Source organism: Hemicordylus capensis, chromosome 2 (assembly GCF_027244095.1).
Source record: "Hemicordylus capensis ecotype Gifberg chromosome 2, rHemCap1.1.pri, whole genome shotgun sequence".
NCBI classification, from domain to species: Eukaryota; Metazoa; Chordata; class Lepidosauria; order Squamata; family Cordylidae; genus Hemicordylus; species Hemicordylus capensis.
Genome location: NC_069658.1, coordinates 401,111,540 through 401,131,644, shown reverse-complemented (window position 1 = coordinate 401,131,644; position 20,105 = coordinate 401,111,540). Strand labels below are relative to the sequence as shown.

Here is a 20,105-nt window from a genome sequence, read left to right as displayed (position 1 = left end):
ACCACCATTTTGAACCAGACTCCAGTTGGTGTACCTTGGGGTTCTAGTAAAAAACAAAGATCCTGCTAGCCTGCAATCTATGCCTGACATCTCTCTCTCATGGCAATTCTAGTTCTGTTACTTTGGAGGAGGAAGAGCCTTAAAGGATCCCAGTTTGTCATTAATGGTATCTCTATCATGTTTATTAACTTCCTGAGGTAATAAGTACCACCAATAAGTTGGGAAAACTCAAAAAGATTTTTTCAAAATTATTTTATGTATTTATTTTTATGAAAGAAATCTGAAATGAAGGCAAATGGATACCTTCTATATTATTTTAATTTTTTTTAAGTCATGTTGCCTTCCTACCTTATTGGTTATACTAATCACCTCGGAAAGTTAATTAATAGAATTAGGCACAGGACTACTGTGCTTGCTCTGGATTTTTTTTGTTTTAAATGAAAACACTACTCTTTGCAAAAAGTCTGGAATGTAGAACTGTGAAAAACAGTTGAAGCACATGGAGATATACAGAACATACAGTATTTGGGATAATGGAAATGTGCTTCTGAGAGATAACAATTTGCAAATCACTCCTGCAATACAGAAATGGAAAACCATTGTGCTCATGCACACATATTTTAGGAACAGTAGTAAGGTATGCCAGGCAAAACCACACAGTTTACTCCAAAGGGAAGAAGTCATCCACAAAAGATTCCTTATTTTCTATTTCTTCATCTGCTCCATAACATCTATCAGGTGTGCTTAGGGGCTGGTTCACACTTACATACACACCGCTGGATGGCTTATTCTGTGATGACTCCTGAATGAAATGAGAATGGCCTTCATCGAAGATTATTGTGTATGAGGTGCTGCCAGGTTACAGAGAAGCTTCATCCGTGATGTTAGTTCTGCTATGATAGTTTTCACACATTGATGCACGTCATCACTTGACGTTGCAGTCATGGAGTAGAGATCCTGAATGTGTGGACTCCACTATGTAAGCGGGCTCGCTGAAACTCCATGCATTTGCTGGGAAATGCCCTCCGCTCCCTATCATGTGACTCTCTCTGATAACAAAACGAACGACGCCACGAAAAAGAGGCCTTGCTTGCTGCCGAGCAAGGCTCCGCGGAGTCCCCTGGTTGTTCAGGCACTGCCCAGCCTGCCCGGGTTAAACAAAATCTTGCCTTCCACGCTGGAATAGGTAAGGGAATCGCAGTCAGCCAGCCAGCTGCTGGGCCGCTGATTGTCCCAGCGGGCTGCTGCAAAGACCGAGAGCGAAGCGAGCGATCAGCGCTTGCTTTCCTTCCCCTCGCGAGCGACACACGTGGCTGCCAACTCCGACTTCATTTGCATAGGGAAACGCTTAACCCTTTGCGCTCCTGAAGTGGTGCGAACGCAGATGGAGAAGAGAGACCCGTTTTGATCTTCTACGTGGGGTGGGGGTGTTTGTTATTCCATTCGCTGCGCCTTTACGGAATTTCGGAAGTGATCGTAAGGTTCTAGAATGTCAAGGAAATGCCTGCAAAGCTTCGAGAGCCGGCGGCTCAGGATCCTTTCCTCATTCTACCGCTGAGTTAGGGCAACTATTGTATACACAGTGAGGACAACCCTGCAGAGTGGAGAACTTTCTGCGTACTTTAATGGAGCAGCCTGCAGGATTTCACCCATACGGATGAGCGTTAAACACGCCCCATCTACCCACTTTATTCCAAAACATCTCTAGCGATTCCAGTTACTAAATGGTTTCACCCTAATTCTGGAAAGACGCCTTTTCCGTTTGTCCAACCACAAAGGACCTATTATTTAAAAGGGGGTTCCGGAGAGTTCCACGGGACTATTCTGGAGTAATCTATTGAAGACCGTAGTCTTAACCTGGAGGATTGATTTCACCTTGCTGGCTTCACAGAGGAGATCCTATATAAAGTAGCTGTTAAATCACCTAATTCCAAAAAGCAAGCACCAGATCGACCTGATTCCGGTTTAAATCTCCCGGTGGTAAAAAGTAACTAACTCCAAAGTAAACTCATTAACTTCAGTTCAGCAGCTGCTGTAACCATTTGAGGAGGATGCTGGTGGCTGTCAATGGAGTCGATCATCACCCTAGTTTTCTTCAAAGCATTTATTCTCATACCTTCTTCAGTACATAGGGCGATTCAGGATTAAGAAATCTGAAGATCACCTTTTACGTCACTATCCGTGGTGGTGTGCTGGGGGACTTCAGCTACAAGCCTATGCGTGCCTACCTGGAAGTAATCAATGGGCCTTACTCTCAAATAAATGCAATTAAGATAACGGCGCTGTACTCTGTTTCTTAACCAGTAAAAACTGAAATACATGGAATTTTCACTTTAAGACAGGTAGGGAGGGATGTGTTTACCCTTGGAATGTGACGATGTCCCATTAAGGGATCAGGCGACTATTTGCTGAGTAGAAGGGCAGGGGAGTGGAACAACTGTTGACAACCGTAATTCTCCAAGCCGAAGCCGTCCCGATTTCAATTTGGGATGTCTCTGATACTGTTATATGACTGGACTTTTTTTCTTTGGTGCCTACCCTTAGGTGTTTGGTCGAAAGCCTTTTGTTTTCCTAGGCGTGTATTTCCAAACAGAGGAAACAAGAGGAGAGGGCAAGGCGAGGGACGCGTTTGGCGTGACTATGGAGCCCCCACCGGTGTGAGACCACGCCAGAGATACTTCCCGGTGACTTTGGAGCGGGGGATGGAGGAAGGATGAGCAAACAAAAGAGAGTGTTGGGATTATTAAACCGTCTCCCGGATAGCCAAAGGAAGTCAGCAGGGAGAGTGACAAATTGCCTCCCCCACTTGCAGGGAAGTCCGTAGCACAAGGGATGCTTCGCTAAGAGACACAAGAGCATTAAACGACCGAACTCACGCGAGATTGCTCGGTGCAATCCGGGCACGTTCACGAAGATGTGGGTCCGATCTTAAACTGAGAGAGTCTATGTAGTCTAAAGAGTGGCAGCACAGAATGAAGAATGGAAGCAAAGACTGCTTTCCCCATCACCGCAGTGCTGTAGCAAGGGAAGCCTCCGCTGGCGAAATTCTTCCTTCTAGCTAACTTTTTTAGGGAGGGACCCTCGAGGGACCTGCTGCCTGACCCAGCCCCACTCCAGACAACTACTTACTCTTCAGGGGTCACTTATTGCTGTGTTTCACTTTGCCGTTCTTCCAAATTGTTTCTTGCTACAATTCAAAGTTATTTCAGCTTCCTGGCTTCTGCTGAGTCCTACCTGTTTACCCCTAGCTACTGCAGCCTTAAGTGGCACAGCAGGGAAATGCTTGACTAACAAGCAGAAGGTTGCCAGTTTGAATCCCCGCTGGTACTATGTCAGGCAGCAGCTATATAGGAAGACGCTGAAAGGTATCATCTCACACTGCGCGGGATGAGGCAATGGTAAGCCCCTCCTGTATTCTACCAAAGAAAACCACAGAGCTTTGTGGGCGCCAGGAGTCGAAATCGACTCGACGGCACACTTTACTTTTTACTTACTGCAGGCTAGAGCAGGTCCGGCTCCTTAACCCAGCACCGGTGACGTTGTGCTTCATTGCGTCATGTGCCATGTTTATGGAACCATAACGCTTGTAGGATGCCAGGCTAAAAGGGAGGGCTTTCTATTGGAAAGGAGAGGAGAAATCAGGTTGCTTTACCTCCGTACTACTCGGATTAGCTGTCGGATTAAAACTCATCACCGCTGCGATAATGCAACTGGAACTGATATTTTGGCAAGAGACAAACCTATGAAGAATGGGAACTTTTAGGGCTATAATGATCTAAGGAATCGGTGTGCAACCTGGTTGCCAGAGTCTTCCCTGCATACTTTAGAAGTATAGATTTTGAACCTTTTGCGCTTTCCCCTTCTCACCTATAATCATGACTCCACATCAATCTCTCCCTCCGCCCGAGAATTTTTTATTAAACTATGTCAAGAGCCTTGCATGTTCCACTTGGTCGGATGGAGTTTTATTCTCCCTCCCCCAGCATTTGAATGAATGCTCTACAATGGGTCAGAGTTACTTAAGAAGACGTGACACTAAAATGATCCAGCGACCCCCGAGAAAAGCATGTCAAAATAAAAATAAAAATAAAATAAAATAATTGAATTTGGTGCAAAACCTTAATGCATTCTTGAAGAACACTTAACCCGGATTAGTTACCACTTAAACACCCTAATCATATGTAATGCCCACAGTCAAGAGGTTAAAAGTGTTGTGGGCGGGCTGGTTTTCCGCAGTCCTTTAATGCATGCTTACGCGTGGAGGGGAAATTCTAATCATCTGTTATTATGAGTACAGAAGCAAGGGTTCGTATTTATTCTGGATTAATGTTGAAGAGAAAGATGCGATCTTGTATATGCGACCTGCGTAGCTTGTCCAAATGAAGATAATTCTCGTTCTTTCACGCAAGCGCACGCACAACACTCCCCACCCCGTGGGATCAATGGACCACCGCCGCACTGATTTGAGTAAAACGAGGATTGTAATCTTCGTTTTACCCGAATTCAGGGAGTGGATAACTTTTTAAGGGGACGCTTCTGCAGTCATACAAGCACCTGCCTTCCTTGTCTACCGATCGAACTATTCAGCCTTGCGGGACTCGGAAGAACACGCTAGGCGGGAGATTTCTGGATTTTGAGAGAGAGCGAGAGCGCTAATTTCTTCCAGGCGTCGGTAGGGGGCGTACTCGTGGGCAGCTCTATAGGAGGTGGATACTAAAAAATCCAGCTGGCCGCGCGTGGAGGGGGGGGAAAAAGGAAATGTGAGTGGTGTAAAAACCACTCCTTATGATTTCTAAGCAAACGGGTTTTGATAGGTAATGAAGGACAATCGGGGTCTGATCATTTTTCCACGGTGCTGAATGGGGAGCTTCTGAGGAATTGGCTTGCGCTTCCCCTCGCATCACACAGAAAGCTTGCCACAGCAGCCACCTGTCCGAGGACTGTTTTGCCCATGCAGATTTGGAATCCCATAAAGCCAGACACCCACCGCCACTCCTACTAGTTTATAAGCCCGTTGCCGGTGCTCGGGTTTTCAGCAAGATTTCACACAATTGGCTATGAGGGACGGACTATGCCTCCTCTGTGGAAAAGCCCCTTTACTCAGATTAATCCGCTTCCTCTCCGAATTGAGCTCCCAGAAGCAGACCACCATGTAGTCGGAGGACTCGACACCCGGCCCCACCCTTTCCTGTACCCTCATTTGGCGCACTCCAGCTCCGAATTGTAGAACGGTTGCACGGGGGCAGACGCTTCAAACATCGGGGCAATTATGGCTCTTGTGGGGTGAATATGCAATAAGGGGCAAAAGATTCTTTCTCGCCTTGACCTCAGGGCTAACAAAAGTGTCCAGTGACTCCCATTGGATTTGGCAGACTCTTGCTTAAGAAAAGCTCCTCATGCCACAATACACCGGTTCGTCTCTAGGGTCCAAGGCAGGCACTTCTGGAAAAGTGCGTCTCTGCCGGGGGTTTCCCCAAGAGAACCCCGAGACGCGGTCTTGCACTTCTCTAAGTTTCCAGTCGAAAGTGAGGAATTGTCCAGCCTCTCTACACTTTTCCCATTGACCCCAACCGGATGGTGGTGGACTGGAGTAAACCTGGGTTGCATCCAGCTTCCTAAAGATTTGCCCTGTTTCCCTGCCCTTGAGTGAGGAGTCGGACTGACTAGGAGGAGAAGTGGCCTCTGTCCCCTACACTTTCCCTTCTCTCTCAGGCAAGACACCGATGGACCCCACCTAGTTTCCGTCCTCCACCACCCGGAATATAATCTTGCTGCTCATTATTTAGACTACCCAGTAAACTAGGCGGTTTCTCCCCCTGCAGTGAGGGCGGAGGGAGATTGCTGCTTCTCCAGTCCAGACCCCTCTGCCCCCCTTCTCTTATCTTCCACGTAGCCCCGATCCCACGTTTGAGCAACAGCTGGTTGGTTTCCATTGTCTGTCCTTTCCCATCTCGGGCTTTTCTCTCGGGTCTCGCCTTGCCTTGCTCCCACGGCTACTAGGATTCAATTGCGCACTGCGTTACTAGACTCTTCTCTGGCGTCAAGAGAAGAAGAGGACTTTGAGGCACCCCCACCCACCCACCCACCCACCCCAATGCACACTCACCTCGTTGGCTTAATTCCTTCCCTCCACCCTACCAGCTTTTCCCGCTTGTCTTCCACTCAACTGCTCTAGCTAATGTCACCCTGTTGTCGTTCATCTGGCTCACCTACTTCTTTCTACTCCCATTTCCCCTTCCCTTTCAACTTCAGTCCTTGTAGGCACTGGGTTAATTAAAGCGACAGGAGGCTCCTCCCAACCAGGTGAACTATTCGAGGATAATATTTTGATCCTAGGGACAGCATTTGGTGACCATTTTAAGAAGGATCCTCGTGAGGGCTTTTTCCTTTCCTTTTTTAGGATAATTGAGCAGCAAGATCAAAGTATAAAATTTGATGCCATTCACTCTCAGAAGCCGCCTTCTACTGTGAGACTGGATTGTCAAAATGCCCTTACACACCTTTCCACCCCTCTTTTCTCCCAACCTCAATGACTTTTAAACCTCGCCTCCCCTGCCCCCATTTGACCATTTCCTAGGTAGAGTTGCCAGATCTCTTCTAAGGGCTCACCCGCAATTTAAAATGTCCCTTATCCTACAGGTCCTTTATCCCACCGCAGAACAATCCTCCCACTGATGATAACAGGATGCCTCTTCGAGCTTCCATAGAAGGTTGTCCCTTGTTACTCCTGACGCCACAACTCCGAAGTGCCCCTTGTTCTGCAAACTAGAGAACGTCTCAGTTTTCCAGTTTGGGAGCGATATTGAAAACTTGGGGTCCTTGCCAGGTCATAGAGTTACACCCCGGGGTAGCATCAGAGGACTGGAGTGGACAATCAATGCTTCTCAATAGCTATTATTCAAGAAGGATTGTATTCTAGCTGGAGCAGTTTGCCACGGACTTGAGGGCAATTTAGTGGCCAGTGGAGCAGCCTTCTTTCATTTACCCCCTCTCCACACCGCCTACAGTGGGGGCAAATCCAGCCCCATTACCCCGAACGTTCGCTCTTTCCCCCTCCCCCCACTTTCCCCACCCTTCCACGGAACTGATCCAATCCTCGGTCTGCCTCTCTCTTTGACAGGCAGCGAGGTCCCCGCCCCCTTCTGACGTCTCCGGTAGGATTTGCATGAGTTGCGCTGCTGCAAGAGGTTGGAGCTCAGTTGTCTGGAAAGGCGAACCGAGCGGCGAGGACGAGCTGCCTGCCTGCGAGACACGAGCCCCCAGTTCCCCCTCCTCCCGATCGCACCCCTCCAAAATGGAGCTGCCGGCAGTAGGAGAGCACGTCTTCGCGGTGGAAAGCATCGAAAAGAAGCGCATCCGGAAGGTGAGTGGGCAAGCAAGGTTTGTGGCGAGGAGAGTCAAGGGTAGAGAAGAGGGCAGAGAAGGGAGGGCTATTGGTCTGGGGCAGGCTGTGGGGGATCTCTCCGGAGCTTGACGCCTTCTCCCCCTCACCTCCCTTTTGCAGGGCCGAGTGGAATACCTCGTCAAATGGAGAGGCTGGTCTTCCAAGTAAGTCCTCTGGAGGGAATGGGGCGACAAGGAACCCGATCGGCTCCCTGTCTCTAAGGCGGGCTGCAGCGGCTGACCATTCCCCCGCTAGCGCTCTACCCTGCTCTGGCAGTCCGGAAAATGCCTCGATTTTTCATGCATGTATTAATGGGGGAGGTGTATGAAGTTGGGGGGAGGGCCGCGTAATAGAAAGCGAAGGTATCGGGGTGTAGACCCAGCAGCGGCTTCAGAGAAGGGAGGCAAGGCGGCGACTGATGTTCAGCAGTTGCAGAAAATGGCTCCTTTCCCTTGGAAAGCGGGCTCCATATTGCAGAACCGAGCAACCCAGAGATCAGTGGGGGGAGGGGGGGAGGAAGAAAATGAAATCTATACTGAAAATCTATTTTAAACCCTTTAATCTGCTCCGGGATGAAGAAACCGGGGAAAGCAGAGGACTGTCACCAAGTTGCTGCTCGGGTGGCGGGGAGGCTGCGAATTTAACTTGACTGCCCCTCCGTGCTACTGCGATCGGGTCGAAGGAGATGTGGGAGAACTGTAGGCTATTGGGGTGGTCTGGAGGATGACAGAGTCTAGCGAGGAGGCTGGAGGAGCCGGGCTGGGTTGGATGCAGAGGTGGGGCGCGGTGGGGGCTAATTTGGGGAGCCGTTTGGCTAGCTCGCGGAGGGGATCCCGGGGATTTGAAAGCCCCCTTGCAACGGGGTACTTAGGATTCTTCCAGAATAATAACTGGCTAAATAAGCAGACCTTGATGTCCTCCCGCCCCTTCCTCCTCTTCCCATCCCCCTTCTCGGGGTAGCGGCAGTCCTGAATGCGCACTTTGAAATAGGTCCTGGGAAACGGGAGGGGGCGGCGGCTTAATATGGCCAATCTCTAAAATGGCCCCCTACAAGCAGCTCGCTGGTGGGGTGTGTGCGCAGTTAATAGCCCCCCTCCTGTCAGGGGAGGGCAAATGATAATTATTGCTCCATATTGCTTGTTATTTATTTATTTTTAATCCAATTCATTTCCCTTTCAAGATATAACACGTGGGAGCCGGAGGAAAATATTCTGGATCCCAGGCTACTGATCGCCTTTCAAAACAGGTGAGAGCTTGCATAGCAAAGAGTTTGCGTGTAGCGGTGGGGCGCGCTGCACAGGCACAAATCTATATCCTTTGGGGAGGGAGTGGAAGCCTAGCAACAGCCACTGCACTGCCGGGAAGAGGGGCTGCGAATTCGGGTCACTTCCCGCGATTGCTGCGGGCCCATAAGAACGGGAGCACCTCCGTTCGTCCGCTCCCGCAGGTCGTGGGAAGCGTGGCAGCCTTGTGCAACTCGCACTGCCTGCGGGTTAGGGAAACTTCGCGTTAACCCTTTCCCTGCTGCAGCGCAGACTTCCTTCCCCCAGCGCGGAGTTGCCAGCAGATGCAAGGTGGTGCTTGCACGTGACGGAAGGGAGTGGTGGCCTGTGCGTGCTCGCTGCTGTGCTTGGCAGTTTCTGCAAGCCTTCCTGGGAGGAATGGGGCTGCGGATCAAGCTCCCCTCCCCCAGCCCGTTAGAGGCGAAGAGGGTTTGCTTGCCATTGCCAGTTGCAAACTGCCGCGCTCTGAGAGCTTAGGCCTGCCCGGGAGAGAGAGAGAGTCCGTAGACTGCGGGGCGTAAAGCTGCCCTCCTTCCGCGCGCCTGGCTTCCTGCAGGGGGGCTGGTGCAAGCTGAACTGAACTTCAGCCTTGGGAAGAGGAGACGGGAGGCGACAGCGGGGGAGGGGGGCAGGCCCCTTGGGCTTCCAAAGTGACCGCGCCTGGCGCTTGCATCCTGCTGCTGCTGGTGTCCCTTCTGAACGCTCTGCATTTCCTATCCTGCTGGGAGATTCTGACGCAACCTTGGGGCTCTTGGCCTTGCAAAGTGTCAGAAGCCGGAGGCGGGGAGGAATCCCCAGGTGCCCAGGGCTGCTTACACCGCGAGAATCCGACTCCTGCTTCGAACGACGCGCGCTCCCAGCCTTGCATTGTGCACAGCGTTTTCTGGGCCGCTCGAGCCAGCCCTTGAGGGTGGGGGCTGCCCCTCGTCGGCTCTGCCCTCTCCCGCTTCTTTCCACATATTAGATCTGTAATTTAGTTTACTTTGCTGCTAAGCAAACCAGAGAATGGTCTCCCCTTCCCCTCCCCGCGCGGAGTCAGTGAGTGGCCTTTGAGGCAGCTATTGGGGGAAGGGGCTCGTTATGTGAATCCTAATGAGGTGATTAGCATCCAGTGCAGCTCCTGCTTGCCTGCAAAAGCTTGTGGCTCCCACCTCCCTGGCTGTGCATGGATGGGAAGTTGGCAGCTCGCTGCTGCTGGTTACCAAAACACGACGGGGTGGGGGGAGTGTATATCGTGGGGAGGGGCATGCCCAGACTTCCCCACCGCGTGTGTTTGGTCTGTTGTTTGCTGTCATACCCACATGTAGTGCTATTGCACAACATTTCCATGAAAGCTGTTAGCTTCTGCCCTTCCTGTTTGCTCCCTTATAGGTAGTTGCTGAATATGCTATTATTAGGGTTCCTTTTTGGTGGAAGTGGGATGCTTTGTGTGGGGGGAGGCTTGATAAGTTTCTACAAGAGCATTTGTATCTCGAGGCTTCTAACCCTTCTTTGCTTGACAGTAAGCCCCACTGATTTGAAGGGGTGTTTGAAACTGCTGCCTTACTGCAAGCTCCTCAGTATGTTGACTTGGAATTAAGCCCCACAAGTTCAAATAAAACTTATTTCCAAGTAATTGTGTTTAATATTGCAACCTTTGTAACCTGGTGTCTTAAAAAGGAAGTTGCTAACAAGGGTTGGGAAAGAATTGGTAGATATTCCCAAATGTTTCATTTGCAAATTGAGGTAAATATTTTTATTATTTCGGTTTAAATGGGAGACCTGAGAACTTGGCCAGAGGAATTCAGTGGTTTGTGCTGTTGCAAAACCTAAGATTAGATTGTCTCTGACTGCTTTTGTATGTGGAGCTGGAAAAAATCCAGGCTCCTTGGGAAAGGCAAAATATCTCTTTCAGAGTTCTCTGTGCATTCCTAGATCTTCATAAGGGCCTTGCTAATTTCTTGGTGAGATAAATGTAGGGCATTTTCATGCACAAGACTAAATGCTGTTTTGTATTTCTTATGTCTGTGATTCCAGTATTCAATCTGTTTGCTAGTGTGTGGACTCAGTTTTAAAACAATGCTTCAGAGATGTTGCTAGTGTTGTGTGGAAATGGTAGCCTTCCTCCACCCCCTGTGAGTTTTAATTCTTCTCCATAGGAATCATGGATGTTATGCGGGGGCTTGAGGAAGTAGTGCCTGCTGCCTCATATCAATTATTACTATGACCTTTAGGTAGTCTTATCTCATTGCCTTTCATATGGTAGGTTCCTTCTACTGCTCTGTGGTAAATGTGCAGAATGATCCTATGCATATTTATTAATTTAGAAGCATGTTCCACTGGGGCTTTGTCCCAGGGAAGTGTGCATGCATTTGCGCTGAGCTAGGAAGCTAAAAGTCATCTTCTCCCCTCCCTGCCCCCCCTCCATCCTCTAGTGTGCTGTTTGAAGCAGAGGTTTCTTACATCACTCTTGATTTTTGTTCCTTCAGGGAGAGGCAGGAGCAACTGATGGGATACCGCAAACGAGGACCAAAACCAAAGCCTCTGGTAGTTCAGGTAAATTCAGTCAATCCTTCTGTTTGTTCCTTCCTTTAAAAAAAAGAAGAAGAAGAGACAGTAAAATTGACCAAGTCTTGAAGTGGTAATATTGCTGGAAATGCTGGTTTTAAAAAGCATTTTTAAAAACTATTATTATTGAATATCCTCTGCATTGGTTCATGCCTTTCCTTGGGGAGAAGAGTTTCATCATGCATTGTGTGCATAGTACATATAAATGCCTTGTTAATTCTAAATGCCAGAGGAAGCTTTGCCCACCCTCGCTCCCTGGAAGCCATCCAGCTAACACCAACTGTGACTTCATAAGGCCTCTTGCCAACATATGTGGAATGTATTCAAATACAGCAAAGTGGATGTAGACTGCATTTTGGATTTCCATAAGTAAGCCCACTATACCCAAATCAGTTTTCTTGGTGGATGCTATGGAGCAGCAAAAAGAAGACTGCCAGGTGCTGGCAAGAAGCAGGGAACTAGGGGCAAGGAGGACTGTTGCAGTAATTTCTTGGTTGCTTGATTCCTTTGGTTCTCCACAGACCAGTGGCGTAATAAGGTCTGAATGGGACTGTGTGCAAGAATTTTTTGGGGGGGGGCTCCATAGGGGGGCTTCTTCTGGCAGCACAGGCTTCTCTAACCCCCTTCTGCTCCAGCAAGCATCTGCCTGGAGGGGTTCTTAAAATTTTTGCTGATATGTAATTTTTGTTGCTGTTGTTGAAAAGCAGTACATAACTATATTTTAAATAACAAACAGCAATTCAGTTTTGCTAGAGTTTGGAAGCCACAGCAAAAAAAAAAAAATTTTTTAACCAAACCAACTCTCACCCCCAAAAGAGTAGCTTCCAAGGGCGGGGGTGGGGAGAAAAAAACCCCTCATGGAGAAAAACAACACACATGGAGCAGTTCAACCATGGAGTGGAGGGCAGAAATCTCACACAAAGAAATGCGCACACACACACATCTCTCTTGGAGAGAAACACTCACACAGAGCAGCTCTAGCATGGGGGTGGGAGGAAATCAATCACTTATTCTCTCTCACACTCTCTCTCTCTCTCTCTCTCTCTCTCTCTCTCTCTCTCTCTCTCAATGCTTTCTTGCATTTTTGCTTGATGGAATTGGGAACAACCCAGGTACAGCAGTACGCTTCCTAACTGTTCCCTGTATTTGAGTGGGTCTGTACCCAGGTTCACTTTTAAAATAAATGCATGTGCACGCATATAAAACACAATGGCTGAATAGGAGTAAGATAAATGATCACCCTATGAAATCCTAGAGATTGGCATTACCCAGGAGCAGTGGCATTACAAACGCTGAATGGGGAGGGCCTGTGCTCAAGAACTGAAAGTGGGTTCCTTCCTCTTTGCGGGAGGGGGGACACCCAGCTCCACCAGTAACCAGTACCAATGCATGCAGCATCCAGTGAAAAAATCCCAGCTTCTTTAAGCCAAGCAAGTGATGAACCAGCAGCAACACCAAACATCAGTGTACAAGGAATTCTAGAAAACACATCAACACCACTGCCACTAGCCGCTATTTGTGTAGCATTCATTGCAGCAATCCTCAATTCAAGGCAGTCTGTCTGAAGCCCATCCTCTGTTACAATTACCAATCCCCATTTGTGAGCACATGTAGATATCCTTGGATATCAGAAGCCCTGGTCACATGGTTTATAGTCTGTACATGTACAGCCTGTGGGCAGTGTATGCCAATAAAGATATTCACATATTGAATTGAGTGCGGGTACACCTTCTGTCCTCTGCATTTGAGGGATCTGTAGTCATGCTCACTCTAGAAATGAACGCATGTACACTCACACAAAAAGCACTCAAGTTTCCAGGTACTTCCAGGAAACTTGAAAACAATGGCATGTGAATAGTGTTGGACTAGAATTGAGGAGACCAGAGTTCAAATCCCCATTCATTTGGTGACTCTGGCCAGTCACTGCTCCCTCAGCCTAACCTACCTCACAGGGTTGTTGTGAGGATAAGCACAAACCATGTATACTGCTCTGGGCTCCTTTGAGGAAGAGCAGGATGGTCTGAGGAAGACACATGGGTTGTTGATGGTGATGTGCCTGTAGAGTACTTCTTTTGTACACAAAGAAACTCCTCTTTGCATGGTGGTGGGGAACCTGCCCACACCTCTTTATTTCCCTCCCCCACCCCTCCTTTCATGATCAGTTCTCAGACACTGAGATGGTCACTTGTGGTGTGATTTTCAACAATAGGAAGCCTTTTTGCAAAGAGTCAGAGCAGGCAGCATAAAGGCTCTCTCCCTCACACCCCAACAATCAAGAAACTAACTAAATCTCAAGATCCATCGCTTGTAAGCAGAGGTGCACCTAGGTAATTTTGGAGGCCCCCCCCCCCGTTTTCACCATGACACATGCAGTATTTTTAACACATGGGTTCTTGAGGACACAAACAGCAACTGAACTCACAAGAATGTAAGAATATAAAAGCAGGTATATCTATGCAAATATGCATTTGCAGAAACATTTCAACACACAGCTTAACATATTCCCATCCCACACATTTCTTTTCCCACTCTGGCTCTAAAGCCGAGGTCACACTCAGCAGCCTAGTGCAGTGACAGGCCAGCACCACCCAGGACAGACTAAGGAGGATGTGGAGGCTGGGAAGTCCAGGGGTAAAGAGTGCCTCTGCTTGCAAAGTTCAGTTGCAAACCATGGGAAAGGCAAGCAGCTGGCTAGATACCTCTCTCTCACACACCCACACCCCCTAGGTCAGGCATCCCCAAACTGTGGCCCTCCAGATGTTGCTGAACTACAACTTCCAGCATACTCAGCCACAAAAAATTGTGTCTAGGGATGCTGGGAGTTGTAGTTCAGCAACATATGAAGGGCCGCAGTTTGGGGATGCCTGCCCTAGGTGATAGACACTGGCATTAGACATAATAAAAGATGTATTAAGCTACTTAGGAGGTGCCAATTTTTTTAAAAAGTGAATATAAACATACCACCCGTGTCCTTCAGTCGTCCTCCTCCAGCCCTACCAGAGGAACAGCCAATCGCCACTTCCATCTGCAAGCAGCTAGCTAGCTGCTCATTGGGCAAGCTTCCCTTTGCAGCACCAAGGGAGAGAATATGTGCGCAGGTAGGCTTCTAAAGAGAGGGTTCCTTGCCCCGCTGAGCAGGGGTGGCTGCACAGTCCTGAGCTGAAGCAGTTGCTTCCCTGGTGGCCACGCATGCAGCTGGGGGCGGGGTTTCCAGTTTCTGCCCTGCCTCTTCCTTGCAGAGCTTGGCTGGGAAATGGGGCAGACACAGCTGAGCAGCGAGGAGGGGCAAAAAGATTGACAGTCCTGTGTGCCTCAAATGCTCTCGCCCATTCCTGGCTCCGTTTCTTAGACATTCTTTTGCCCTTGTGCTCAAAAGGACAATTGATTGGAAGGCTGTTTTTAATTGCTTCTAATTTCTAATTAATTAATTAATTGCTTCTAATTGTTTGTGTGGCTCCATCAGAGGAAGGGTAGGGCAAGATGGTTAGGCTGGCAACTAGATCCTTCACGATGGTTGATGTCCAGGTATTGGTTTTTATGGGATGTGCTTAGGTCTGTCTTTAATAGGTTCAATATGATATGCCAGCCTTCTAACAAAGTTCTTAATGGGTGCTCCCTCCACTTCTTCTTCTTTTTTGCAGTTGCCATCCTTTGCACGCCGCTCGAATGTCCTCACCGGACTTCAGGGCCCTGCCATGGAAAACAGGCCGAAACTGGACCTTGGTAGCTCTGGCAAAAGCCAGCAACATCAGTATGAGCTCAATAGCAAGAAGCATCACCAGTACCAGCCAAATGGCAAGGAGAGCAGCATAAAGCATCAGTCCCACAGCAAAGGGAAGTACTACTACCAGCTGAACAGCAAGAAGCATCACCACTACCAGCCTGATCCCAAGATGTACGAGCCCCACTACCAGCCTAGCAGCAAAGAGCCGCAGCAAGGGCAGGCCTGCTTGGACCACAGCAAGAGCACGCTGATGTCCCACTCGGACAAGTGGTCTCATGGGTCAGCCAAAAGCTTGCTGAACTCAGTAAAGAACCAAGGTGGTGCTGAAGGAAAGAACGGGGCAGAGAAGAACCTGTCCAGTGGCACAGGGCCACCCCCACCACCTCCCCGCGATGGCGTGACCAGCAACGGCATTGGTGGCAAAATGAAGATTGTCAAGAATAAAAACAAGAATGGCCGCATCGTGATTGTCATGAGCAAGTACATGGAGAATGGCATGCAGGCAGTGAAGATAAAGTCTGGAGAGCCCCCCAAGAAGCGCATGGTGGAGGATAGGACTCCTAAGAAAGGAGTGGAGGAGAGACAGGCATCGTGGAAAAAGCACGGAGAGGAGAGATGGTCAGGCAGTGACCCCAAAGGAAAATCTGGGACTGAAGTCACTCAGGTTGTTCCTGAGCTCGGGACTAGCCCCCCAAAGACTGCAGCGCTGAGTAAAGAGCTGCCCGTTCCTGAGCAGCAACCTCTGCAGCTCACCACCAAGTCAAACCTTGCCCCATGGACCCTGGATTCTAGTCAGCAGGAACACAGCTCTGCCACCACGGGGCTGAACCTCTCCTCCAGCTGCTGTGGGTCCCGGAAGCGCTGCCTCTCTGAGCCCCACGGGGACAAGGAAAGTGGCAAGAAGCGCCTGACTTCACGGAGCATCAGTGCCCCCACCTGCTTGAGCCCTTCGGCCCCAGAGAGACCTCAGCCCCCTGCCCTCCCCACTTCCCAGCCTGAGGTGATCCTGCTGGACTCGGACTTAGATGAGCCCATAGACTTGCGGTGCGTCAAGGCTCGGGCGGATAGCGAGCTGGGCCTGGTGCAAGTAAAACCAGAAGCTCCCTTGGCACCAGCAGAGAAGCCAGTGCCAGAGCCTCCGAAGCAGGTGGAACAGTTTGAGGGGGAGGCGGAGGAGGAGGAGGAGGAGGAGCCCATGCAGGAGTTCAAGCCTTTCTTTGGGAATATAATAATTACAGATGTGACGGCAAACTGCCTGACTGTGACCTTCAAGGAATATGTCATGGTGTGAGGAGGTTCTGGCACAGGCTCCTGGCGCTCTCCCTTGGCAGCCTGACACATGACTCCTCCTCTAAGGTATTGTTCTATCCAGAGTAACTACATGGCACTGCATGTAGGGCAGGTCCTACTGAGACCGGACACCTTCCTGCCCTGGAGGAAGAGAGGGCGGAGTACAGCGCTTCTGCTTCACTAGAGGGTGGCCTTCCATACTGGTTGGTTCCTAAAGTACCATCTCTGCCCTCTAGAGCATCACGTGATGAGGGTGGCAGCTTCCCAGCTAACTCACGGGAGAGTTACATAGTATTATATTTTAACAGTGCTAACTTGTTGAGTGGTTCTTGCTCCCGTTTGTATGTGGTGTTGCTGAACATGTATTGTTTGAGCTGAAAGCAGGCCTCCCTGGGTGGGCCGTGCTGATATATTTATTTGTAGGTATTTATATAATGAAATATAAAAAGCCTAGATTTATGGAGTTCCCTAGATCGCCCTATATATATATAATTATATTGAATACATATATTATATATATATATATATATTAAAAAAACTATATCAGAATATTTTTTTTTCCTTTTTAAAAGCCACTTCTGGTTTTGTTTTCCTTACCCTTCTTTTTCATAAAACTGCAGAACCATCCCTTCCTCTGGTATATATTTTTTGATACTTTCAACACATGTCGTTTTCAGTGTGCAAAAAAAAAAAAAATTATTATCTAAAGCTAAACAAGCTATTATAGAAAGTGCTGCTACTAGAAATGTCTAAACTATAAGCTTCCAATTATTAAGAATTGCTTGAATGTAAATATTAAATGGAGATGTTGAAAGTGCATTTGATGTTCTGCAGCTAGCCTAGGTCTGGGTTGCAAAGACCAGCTGTAAAAGTGGTGGGGCCTTGGCCACTGATGGGTACCTGTTGGTCTTCGAGGACTGTATGGTGGAGGAAGGAAAATTGTGTGTCATACAGTCATTGCAAAGGACTATAAACCTTTCCAAAAACAGGAGGTTTTGAGTGTGTTTATTGCAACTTTGGTTCTTTTTGGGTCCTGTTGCTGTGCGTATGTTGTCATCCTGGGTCTCCTATCTTAATCTGCGGAGGGTATTTGGGATGTGATAATTGGTGCCCAGGGTTAAAAGATCTCTTCCAGTAACTAGCTGGGAGCTGCCCAATGAATCACTTGCACATGATGGGTTAGCTTCTGCACTGCTATGATTTTAAGGTGAATTCCAATACTTAAATCTTGCAGAAGAGAGGGAGGTAGCAGATAACCTGCATGCACAATCTCCGGACTGGTTTCTACATAATTGGATGGAAAAATAGATTTTACATAAGCTACTGGGGTGGCGGGGTGTGTGTGTGTTCTTTCATCTGTCGTGTAACTTCTTAAGGAATCCTGGATAGAATGTCCAGATTGTTAAGGAATCCTGAATAGAATGTCAACAACAAAAGGGCTCTTCCCCTCAACCCAGTTAAGAATTCTAATCCTTCAGAGATAGAATATCCATTTTAACAGCTTTGTGAATGGGTTCGGTGCTCTCTACATTTAGATGCTAAGGTGTCTGAGGCTTGCATGGAGAGGTAATGTCATATAGATGCACCTTATCAAATATTTCTCAGCAGTCATTGGTGTGCTCACCATTTTAAAACACAAAAACCATTCTCTCTCACCTGTGCTGATACACACAATGATAAAAGAGCATGGCACAAGCAGTGGTCTGTTTCTGCTTGCTGTGAAGGTTAACAGTAAGTGAGACTGCCAAATCAGTTTCCCTAAAGGAATGCAGTAGAGCGGTAGTGACTGATGTTGGCCATGTTGTCTATGAAACTATGTTTTTCAGGAATAAGTCATGATCCTAGAAATAAAAGGTGTTCCTGAGAAATACCTAGAAACTCTTGACAGCTCTACCATTAAATATTTCAATGTCAGTGTTGGCCTGCTGGATAGGAGCCCAGTGTGAGCTATTCTGAGTTTTGGGAAGTGTGGAATATAAGAAATGAGTGAATTGTGTTGGATTAATATATCCTGCCCTGTCCGGTAGTGGTGGGGAAGAGGAGTAGCCTTTTAAGCAGAGGCGGTGAGGTGAGGCAGTCACCTCAGGCGGAAGATTATTGGGACACCAGCAGGGTGGCAAGATGCCCTCTGCCACTACCATCAGGGTACCGATCTGATCTTTGCAAGGAGTACCTGTTCTCACACTCCTTGCAAAGTTTGCAAGAAGCACAAGGATAGATGAGTCTGCAGGCAACCTCCCTTCTCCTCATTCTCTTTCAGAGCTTGTAAGGGTTGGTTTGAAGATGAGCCTAGCCCCCAACAGTGGCATGGGACAAGGCAGCATTCTGCACTTTGCCTCAGGTGCTGCAATACTTTGGGCCACCCCTGTTTTGGAGACACGGATGTTACTGCTGGAAGAAATAAACAAATGATATTTGGAATACTTGCCAATGGGGGTCTCAGGAAATTCCAATTTATGGCTTCTAGGTCTCATCTCTAAACACACATCTCATTGTCAGCACATGCTTCAGGTGGGCTTCCATGGCTGCAGTGTGCATAAGAACATTAATTACTTAGTACAACAGTATTATTTCTCTGTTGTGTAATCAAAAATATAGATCTCTAACTATGCTCAATCCTCTTTTTGGGTATAGACTCCTTTGAACTCAATGGGACTTCAGTAAACATGAATAGGGTTAGGCTGCATGTGTCTTAGTCTTGTCAGTATCTCTCTGAAAAAGAACTGCAGAGGACTTCAGTCATGCCACAACAATAATTCATTGTAGCTGTACAAAATCTTTTTTAAAATCAGATGTTGGAATGGCAAATTAAAATCAACAAAATTTATTTATTTATTTAATGCATTTTTATACCGCCCTAACCCAAGGTCTAAAATGGCATTGTATATGTGATCAGTGGCTTAAATGTGTTTATAGAACTCCCGAAATGAAAACAACCACCTCCTCTTCCTGCAGGAAACTTGTTTGTCTCTTCTTTTTTCTTCTTATCTTTCTTTTTACATTTGTCTCCTTGCTTAAATATGAATCAGTGGTATTGGAGGAAAGTGTCTTTCATTTGGCAATTAAAAAATGACTAAGCACTGAGAATAGATTTGCTATCTTCCAGTGAAAATGGTAATGTTTATGGAACAAAAAGGGAGAAAATGTTCTTTAAGATTAAAATTCTGAGTGCCCAAGTCATTGCAAAAAACGGTAAGTGTAATCCCATGCTAAGACCTGAGATAAAAATTGACTTGGACTGCTGAATCTCAGGCTGAGTAGAGTGGTTATTTTTTTTCAAAGTCTATACCAGGGCTGCACAACTTTGGCCCTCCAGTTGCTGTGGGACAGGACAGCTCCCATCATCCCCAGCCATAGTGGTCAATCGGGGATGGGGAGCATTGTTGTCCAGCAGCAACTGGAGGGCCAAAGTCTTGCAGCCCTGGTATATATGCATAAACCTTTTCTTGTCTGTAGGCAAAGCCTGGTTCTTGCCTACTGCCCCCGCCCCCACAAAGCAGTAACGGGGTCAAAAAAGGTTATTGTGTTGATTGTTAACCTGTGCTGCTAAATACAGCAAAAGTTGCCTTGTGAGAAATTGGGTGAACGAATCTGGGGCTGCAGACTGTGTTGCATCTTCTTCTGTCGAATGCCAAGGATTTCTGAAAGTTTCAAGCAGTCTACCAAGAAACAAGACAAAGCAACATAGCTGAGGCACTGAGCCACACTTCCTGTCTCGCAAACATGTCAGTGGTTATGAGATGAATCTTCCTGTTTCTCTAGCAACCTTAATTATATTTAATAACTTTAATCATTGGTGGTTAGCAGTTTGTGCAAAGTGCATTATCACTAGTGTATGGAAAACAACTCCATTGCATCTCCTTTCTTGCTGCTGCCA

At 47.8% G+C, this 20,105-nt stretch overlaps 1 protein-coding gene and 1 long non-coding RNA gene across 2 annotated transcripts in view; one reads left to right on the top strand and one right to left on the bottom strand.

Moving 5' to 3' along the window:
* Positions 1–1,516, bottom strand: part of LOC128344718 (uncharacterized) — a 32,682-nt gene extending 31,166 nt beyond the window's left edge. The window contains exon 1 of the long non-coding RNA XR_008316003.1: positions 767–1,516. This is a non-coding gene — a long non-coding RNA (uncharacterized LOC128344718). The remainder of the gene's footprint in view (positions 1–766) is intronic.
* Positions 1,517–7,161: 5,645 nt separating this feature from the next.
* Positions 7,162–17,216, top strand: CBX4 (chromobox 4). The gene is made up of 5 exons (XM_053295467.1): positions 7,162–7,363; positions 7,505–7,548; positions 8,565–8,630; positions 11,136–11,202; positions 14,856–17,216. The coding sequence occupies exons 1-5, from the start codon at positions 7,166–7,168 to the stop codon at positions 16,227–16,229; spliced, it is 1,749 nt and encodes a 582-aa protein (XP_053151442.1). The 5' UTR covers positions 7,162–7,165; the 3' UTR covers positions 16,230–17,216.
* The last annotated feature ends 2,889 nt before the right edge of the window (positions 17,217–20,105 follow it).